The 8636-nt window shown below is 33.1% G+C and overlaps 1 protein-coding gene across 2 annotated transcripts; it reads left to right on the forward strand.

Annotated features, from left to right (window-relative positions):
- The first annotated feature begins 219 nt into the window (after window positions 1–219).
- Window positions 220–6270, forward strand: LOC111009249 (putative sugar phosphate/phosphate translocator At1g48230). Of its 2 annotated transcripts, XM_022282272.2 has the most exons (11): window positions 220–516; window positions 614–671; window positions 889–1217; window positions 1413–1520; window positions 1937–1968; window positions 2082–2132; window positions 2574–2635; window positions 2726–2987; window positions 3179–3444; window positions 3531–3625; window positions 5797–6270. In XM_022282272.2, the coding sequence occupies exons 3-11, from the start codon at window positions 1134–1136 to the stop codon at window positions 5962–5964; spliced, it is 1128 nt and encodes a 375-aa protein (XP_022137964.1). In that variant the 5' UTR covers window positions 220–516; window positions 614–671; window positions 889–1133; the 3' UTR covers window positions 5965–6270. The 2 variants fall into 2 exon arrangements, with proteins under 2 accessions (XP_022137964.1, XP_022137965.1); XM_022282273.2 differs by lacking the exon at window positions 614–671.
- Window positions 6271–8636: the final 2366 nt, after the last annotated feature.

Here is an 8636-nt window from a genome sequence, read left to right on the forward strand (position 1 = left end):
TGAAAAACTAGATACGATAAAATGAAAAGAGAGTTACCAAACCGATTTTTTACTGTATTAAAAAAAATTGATTTTTTACTACTGACATGAGGTCATCTTTATTCTAAAAATCGATTTTTTGATGCTCAAATCACATGTGGATATTATTTAAAAGGTCCATTTTGGTAAGAAAAAATAATAATTAAAAAAAAAAAAACCCTTAAAAAACGAGCGAGTCCCGTCCCGTCCCGTGAAAGGGAGTTGGAAGAAGCAAACAGCGTGTGTTCTGTTTTCTGTATCTTCGAAATCCAGAAGCCATTAATGCACCTTCTTAATCTTCACCGTACGGATCCCTCAGTAGTTCTTCACATCAGAAGCCATTAACGCTCGCTCTCTCTCGACTCTCACTCCTCCATTTTGGCAGTAACCCACTTCATTTCTCATCTTCCAACCCCACAATTTCTCCTCTGAATCGTCTCCTTCCTCACCCTCCAGTAGGGTTTACTGCTCCTGCTCCGCCTCGATCCCTCGGTTCTGGTAAGACCCTCTTCTTATTTCGTCCTGTTCTGCTACACGGTGCGTGTCCTGTGTTGCAATTGAATTTCTCTCACTTGTTTTTGCTGCATTCTCCCAGATCTGCTCGAATTTTGTTTTTATTTGCGTTTCCCACTTGGATCACTTTTGCATCACATGTGAGTTGTGCCCCGGCTTTGTTCTTGATTACTTCTTGTATACGATTCGTTCTCATTCTCGTGGTTGATTTGTAATTTTTCGCAAATCGTGTTACTCCGTAACTCTCGGTGATTTTCGATGCATACAATGTAACGTATCTGGGGTTTGCTTGTTGGGAGAGATAAATTGGTTGTTCCCTTTCTTTTTTTTTTTTTTGACGCCTGTCTTTATTTTCAGGAGCTGTCCTGCATGGATGTACGGTACAGCAGGCACTGCATCTGTCGGGTTAACGTATAAACCCCATGTTTAGCTATAGCTTTAGAAGATGAATTCGACTGCTGGGTTTAGATAGAAGGAAAGGATAAGTCTATTTGAAAGTATTATCATGCGTCTATCTTCAGATCATAGACAGAGGTGTTGAAGATAGTTTAGAGCTGGAACTCACCTGTTAGATTAGCCAGCGAAAGTTTTAATTCGCCAAAATGATCAACAGACCACTTGTGCTGACTTACCTGTATCTTTTCATCTACATTTTGCTATCATCTGGAGTTATTTTGTACAACAAGGTATTTCCATATCTTTTTTTTCTGTATTGGTCAGATCTAAATTTTATTCTAGTTTCCAAGCACAAGTAATCATAAATTAACCATGTCGCAATCTGAATTGAAACCATATCCACTACTTAGGAGTTGCCTTTTAACTACAAATACTATTTAATTCTCATCTGATGCTCATTTCTCTTTTCTCTTCTAATGTTGCAGTGGGTACTCTCCCCAAAATACTTCAATTTTCCTTTGCCTATTACACTTACAATGATTCATATGGGGTTTTCTGGCCTTGTTGCATTCTTTCTTGTACGTGTATTCAAGGTATGATTTTGCCTGAACTCAAGATATAGCTTATAGGGAATTTCTTCAATTTACTAGTGGTTATTTGTCAAATTTGTTCCCTTGGTAAATAGATGACTGTTAAATCTTAGAATCAAACAATCACTTCTACATGTTACCCTTCAAACTGGAGAATGGGGTTTTAGTGACTGTTACTCTTGTCTTCCTTCGAGATAGGCTCTTTTGAGCAAATCTACAGAAAAAGATTAAAAAAAAAAAAGTTCTTAACCTTCCTAGTCTCTGCTTACTAAAAATTGTTACCAGCAGGCACAAATTCATGATCTTGTGTGTTTTTGAAATCCCACTTGGGCCTCTGCATCCATTTGTCCTTGCAGTTAATCTATTCTTTTCTCGAATTCTGGTAACTAGAGTAATGTATGTTTGATCCAAATCTGCAGGTTGTATCTCCAGTCAAAATGACTTTTGAAATGTAAGTGCTCTGAGAAATGAAAAGCAGTGCCTGTAGTCCATTGTTTTCTGCAGAATTCTTTTTCCGTGTAATATCTATCTGTTTTTATGTGTAATATCTTTTTTGTTTGACAGATACGCAACGTGTGTCATTCCCATAAGTGCCTTTTTTGCATCAAGTCTTTGGTAAGTAAAATAGTGACATGGCATTTGTCCTCTAGTAATAGTACTTGAAAGAGTTTTCATTTGGGAGGCATGGGTATCTTTTCTAGGTTTTGTAAATGGTATTTATCCAATACATTGGTTTCTAGAATTATGAGGTTCTAATTGTAAAAGTATCGTAATCCTTTTTTGTTCTTTCTAGGTCAAGAAAACTTGTACACTTTTATGATGTTTAAGCATTCTTTTGTTTGTTTTCATTGAACAAGTTAGCATAAATCAAAGTGAAACGTATCTGTGAATTTGATATGTAAAGGTGTTAACTTATGTCATAGTTTTCATGATATTTTGGAAGTCTATATGGGGAGTGGTGCAGCATGTTCTTTTGGTTCCATGGTTTTAAAATACCAGTTATATACTTGGTAAAGTACATAATGTTTTAGTGTAACTAACCATTGATTTTTTCAGGTTTGGTAACACTGCGTACTTACACATATCTGTGGCCTTCATTCAGATGCTTAAGGCTTTAAGTAAGGAGGCTTAACTTAATCTTTTTCCTTACTTACAGAATGAATCTCCTTAAAAATGTAAAATAATTATATTTAAATTTGATATTTCAGTGCCAGTAGCCACATTTTTAATGGCTGTTGTGTGTGGTACCGACAAGTTAAGGTGTGATGTTTTCTTCAATATGGTGCTGGTCAGTGTTGGAGTTGTCATTTCCTCGTATGGGGAGATCCATTTTAATGTAGTAGGTACAGTTTACCAGGTCACGGGTATCTTTGCAGAAGCTCTCAGGCTGGTCTTGACGCAGGTCCTTCTACAAAAGAAGGGCTTGACTCTAAATCCTATCACCAGCTTATATTACATTGCTCCATGCAGGTATAGTGTATTTTGATGCTTCTTGACTTGAATTAGTAATGTTAACGTTAATGGATTCTTAAGGTCCCGTTATGATCAATTAGTAACAACTCCTTAAAGGAAAATATTGTAAATGTGACAGAAGATAGATTATAATTTAATGATGATCAATCTAATTTAGCTGCTCACCTTTTTATGTTTGATACATGCAGTTTTGTTTTCCTCTTTGTTCCTTGGTACTTATTGGAGAAACCGGAAATGCAAGTTACTCAAATTCAGTTCAACTTCTGGATCTTTTTTTCGAATGCACTTTGTGCCTTGGCGTTGAACTTCTCTATTTTCTTAGTAATTGGAAGAACTGGAGCAGTTACTATTCGAGTTGCCGGTGTTCTCAAAGACTGGATACTTATAGCCCTTTCAACTGTTATATTTCCTGAGTCTACGATTACAGGGTTGAATATCATTGGCTATGCAATTGGTAACCGTTGTCAAGTGGAGGATGTTTCCTGTTATGTCTTTCTAATTTAATTTGATCTTAATTTACCTGCTCTTCTCTCAATGCAGCATTGTGTGGCGTCCTCATGTATAATTACCTGAAGGTCAAGGAGGTTCGTGCATCTCAACTGTCTTCTGAAAGCATTCCAGAGAGAATTGTAAAGGTTGGAGCTCTCAGTTATTCATATCTCATAGTAGTTTTAATCATTTAAAATAGTTCCTTCGTTCACTTGATGCAATGTTTCATATGTTTTATGTAGTACTAAAAAAGACAAACTTTTTAGGTGGGAAACAATTAATTAGAAAATAAGTTAGGAAAGATGGGGGTGGTAAGACATTTGAACCCTGGCAACGCTAGAAGGATTATGAAAAATTCCTCCAATTGATGTAAGTAAAAAGGGGAAACATAATTACAGAGGAATTTAGAAAAAGTATTTCTGAAGGAATGAAGAAATTTGACGATGCCCGCCCCTAATCCCCAACTCTAAGTACCAGCAAAAATCCTATATTTCTTTCTATCCAAACTTCCCAAAATATAGCGATAACATGATGTTCCAACAAGATTCTGGCTTTTCATATGAAGGGGTATCCACATAAGAGCTGCTCACAGTCGAGTATTTTTCTGGCAGTACCAGGCATAACCAAATTTGTTAAAAGCTTATGCGAATGACTTGTAGTTTAAGAGCAGGAAATAAACAGATGGCTTTCAATATCCTGGTTCTTATTACTTAAGCCGCATAACAAGGGAAAAGGGCTGTATAAGGATGACTTCTTTGGACATATCAGTCTTATAAATTCCACCCAAAGCAAGCGTCCAGGGAAAAAGGCTGTATAAAGATGGCTTATTTGGACATATCAGTCTCATAAATTCCACCCAAAGCAAGCATCCTCCAAGAAGTTCTAGCTTTCTTAGGGCTTCATTGAGAGCTGTGATTTACATATTCTTGTGTATTTAGTAAGCGTCTTTAGAAGGGTCTTTCATGTCAACTCCCTTGATCCTTATGTTAGTTGAGAGGTTGAAGGTTGGTTATCCAGTAGCTGAATTAGAGTGGCCAAATCTAGGATATTTTTTAAAATTATTTTTATTAGAATCTATGTCATTAAAACCACCATCAAGTACCAATTTACTTAGTGATGCCCAAGTTTCATATTCCGTTCCATCGTGTCAGTTCTTGTTTTTACTAACCTAGGAATATAAGGTAAGAACTTTACTAGGTGCTTAAATTTTGTCAGGAATATAATAGTTATAGTTACAGATACCGGAGGAAGTTTCGTAATACTTTCTTGACATCTTGTCTACATTGATAATATAATACTTTTGGAACTTATTTTTTTCTTAATGCCAAATGTGAAGTAATTTCTGAAGGCAAATGGTAAATTTGAACTAAATTCTCACGGACTGCTTGGTTCACTTCATGATTGACATGGAAATGAGATGTATTAGATTGGAATCCCCATGTATTATAAGAAAGAATGTTGGATGGATTGTATTTTTTTAGTTCTGCCTGAGAATGTATTTGTTTTACAGAGCTTGTCTATGTCAATCCTTCAACATTATGGTTTTCTTTTTTGTTTAACTAATAGAAACTTGTGATTTTTTTTTTATTTTATTTTATGGGAATCCATTTTTCAAGATCATGAACTAGAGGAACTTCTGCTACTTTCATTATATCGGACGTTGTAGTTTGGGGAACTGTGCCCTGCAGTTATAAATTCGTATTGGGTTATTCTGGAGATACCTTTAGTGATGACTTACTGCAGTGGTCCTGAATAAGATCTATCACTCTTGAAAATCCACTGAAAGATACTAAAAAAGCTTCGTTGATTTTATCAGGGCCATTTATTAAATGCTGCTTGTCCTTTTATGTTTTCCTTTGTACACTTCCGATGGAGAAGAATCTGGGTAGTAATGTGACTTGTTTTTCACATGTTAAAGACAACACCTAGACTGGGGGATATATTTAATTGATGAATATTTCTTTTGGCTAGTATTAGAGTACTTCCTTCCCTCTCCCTCGATGAATTTGACCAGTAGATTTATGGATGTACCTGTAAGACTTAAACTTTTAGACGGTAAACGTTCTGCAAATGTGTCATTCTGAATCAGTCAATAAAGACTCGGAAATCTTAAAGTACTTGTTGGGGGGGTAATGACTTTGGGTTGGTGTGTGAACAGTAACCTCACTTGCTTTAGTATAGCTAAATTGGTTAAAACATATATTTTCAAAAGTTCAGTTCAAATCCCCACCCCCACTTGTTTAACCGGAAAAAAAAAAATACTTCCTGTCTCTTCTTTCAACATTTTCTCAACTGGAACTTTTGTTGCCTAGTACAGGACTGGAAGTTAGAGAAGAAGTCGTCTGATATATTCACGCCAAGTAGCAACAATGGCAATGGTGGAAATGGGTCATCGGATATGAATGTCAATGAAGAAGCACCTTTACTTGCATCATCGAGGTTGTCGCATGTCGGTCGCATGCAGGTCGGTAACCACAATCAGTAGTGATATATAAATATGAATATATGAATCGCTAGGAAGGAAAAAGAAGAAGAGAGAGATAGGAAAACATTCAATGCAAGTTGTTTTCAGCACATGAGATGTGATGAAATGTTTTTGTGAGTTTTAGAAGGCAATTGCAAATCCCCATTTGATTTTGTCTTCTGCATGGAATAGAGAGAGCCTGCCCTTGATTTGAATGGAATACTATTAGAACAATTCTTTTAACCAAGTCATGTAATTGTATTCTTTTGATGAGCCAGACCTTCCTTTTAGGGGCAGTAAGTAAAACTTTTCTTTGCAGTCTTTCAATCCATGAATACTAATAGTCAAAAGTTACTTTTGTTGGTAAGTTTTTGCCTTTTTGTTTTTTAAAATTAAGTTTTGAAACATTACTTCCAAAGTTCCTTTGTTTTGTTTACAGACATTTTCAAAATTAGACCAAATTTTGAAAAAAGAAAAAAAAAAGAAAAAAAAAGGAGTTCTTGTTTTCGAAATTTGATTTAAGAATTCGTGTATGTTTTGAAAAGAGGTGAAAACTTACTAATAAAATTGTATATAGTTTTTGAAGACAACTAAAAACGAAAACGTTATCAAATGGTATTTTATTTTTAATTTTATAGATTTACAAATACGTTCCATTTACAGAATTTTTAAGAAATAGACCTTGTTTCTCATGCAATATGCTCCAAGATTATCTAATTATTGTTTTGTTTACTACTAAGAATAATTTCTCTAGTTTTCTCCTTTTTTAGAAAGTTGATCTCGTTACGTTTTTGGTTTCTAGAAGTGAATAATTAAAAAAAAGAAATGGGTAATCAACCAGTATAATTTCTTGAAATGGAAAAGGGGTGAAATGATAGGATTTGAGATTCCTAAATTTTGTTGCAAAATTTAGAACCTATAAGAAAATATATGTATACTATAAAAAGTATTAGATGTATGCAAAATTATTCACATAGAAATTGATAAAAGATTGTATTAAAGTATATATCTATTAGTTTGAAGGTTAAAGGAACTGCTCTTCTAAAAAAGGAAATTTTGAAATAAAATGTGAAATATGTTATTTTTATCCCTATGTTTATAAATCACTTATCTTTTCTATTTTTGAAAGTTTCTATTTTTGAAGATACGTATCATCGTGGATATTTCTCTTTCTAACCATACAATTACTAGTATGTCTATTGTGATTTCCAATACAGTGGTTAAAATCGGAGTTTGTCGAGTCTTATGTAAAACAATTGACGTGCTATTAAGGGATTGGGGGAGCTTATCGATTCTTCAGACATTTTTTGTTGATTATAAAGGATGAATGATGAAAATATAAATTTCAAAAGAGCATGGAGAAATGGTCGAGCATGAAGCAGGTAGACATAGGTAGTTGGCGATCCTTTGAGTCTAATATGACTAGTAATAACAATAATGCGTGCACTACGAATATTGATTATTATTTTATTCGTTGTTCTTGTGTATTCTGTCTAACTTTTGTGCTTGTGATATATATCTTTATCATTTAAGTAACTTCTCATTAAGATGAATATTTTATGATATATTTTGTTGATTTGATTGATTGATATTAAATAATGTTAGATTTATAATCTATTGATGTGATATGATAATTATTTGTTTGTTTTTTTTTTGTGATGATAAATTACTACTTAACTATTAAAGTATTTCTTAGTACAATCATTGGTTCAAATCTAATAGAAGGTAGAACTTACTAGAATACCCATTGCCTCTTTGAAAGATTAAAGTATATATCTTTTACTAAAAACTTAAAAGAAATAGAACTTTTCAAACTTTTGGAGACTAAATTAAAAATATTGACATTATATTTGAAGGTTAAATTATGAATTTGGTCTATATGATTTGAGCTAAATTGAAATTTGATCCTTATAATTAAAAAAAGTATAAATAAAGACTTGGGATTAATTCAATTTGTCTCTATAATTTTTAAATTCTCAAAAGTATATATTATTTATCTTTGAGAATTTTAAAATTAAATTCAAACATAGTTTGCAAGTTTATATATTTAGTAGCGAAATTAGTTACTATTTGTCGGTCCAATCATAATTTAATAAATAATGTATCTGCTACCATTTCAAAGATCGATAGTTCAATGCTCATCATGTCATCTTTGAAATAAAATTGAAATCAATTATTAATTTGACTTTGTCATATTAGAATGTTAAAGAGAAATTAGTTATTAATTTGACTTTGTCATATTAGAAAGTTACTCATCTCAATTAATGAGATAGTGATTGCCAGAAACTCATACATAAATAAGGTTCACAATTTATTAAATTTTAACATGTAAGATGAAATTAAACTTAAATGGTCATTAATTGGGGTTTAATAAAAACACGTGGGCTTGAGAGTTGGAAACCTAATTTCAAGGAAGAAAAATGTGTTTCTCCATTAAGATTTATGTCAATTAATTGATTCAAGTTTCTTCAAATGGTTATTTCATTTTAGTTCTTGAATTTTTTTTTTTTTTTTTTACAACATGGGAGGTGGGGATCGAAGTCACGACATCTTGGTTTGAGTTATATGTCAATTACCGCTGAGCTATGCTCGCTTTGACTAAAATATAAGTTTCTTTTGAAGGATAAATAAGTTCAATTATACATTTTATTCAAGGAAGAACGTCGAGATATTTTTATTTTTATTTTTTATAA

The sequence above is a fragment of the Momordica charantia genome (genome assembly GCF_013281855.1).
Source record: "Momordica charantia cultivar OHB3-1 chromosome 5 unlocalized genomic scaffold, Mcharantia_2.0 BLBB01000005.1, whole genome shotgun sequence".
Taxonomy (NCBI): domain Eukaryota; kingdom Viridiplantae; phylum Streptophyta; class Magnoliopsida; order Cucurbitales; family Cucurbitaceae; genus Momordica; species Momordica charantia.

Bases quoted from the DNA above. Each gene is read 5' to 3' on its own strand.
- LOC111009249 (XM_022282272.2), top strand. From the start codon at position 1,134: ATGATCAACAGACCACTTGTGCTGACTTACCTGTATCTTTTCATCTAC. The intron at 1,218-1,412 runs GTATTTCCATAT...CTAATGTTGCAG, and splicing joins GAGTTATTTTGTACAACAAG to TGGGTACTCTCCCCAAAATA. The intron at 2,133-2,573 runs GTAAGTAAAATA...TGATTTTTTCAG, and splicing joins TTTTTTGCATCAAGTCTTTG to GTTTGGTAACACTGCGTACT.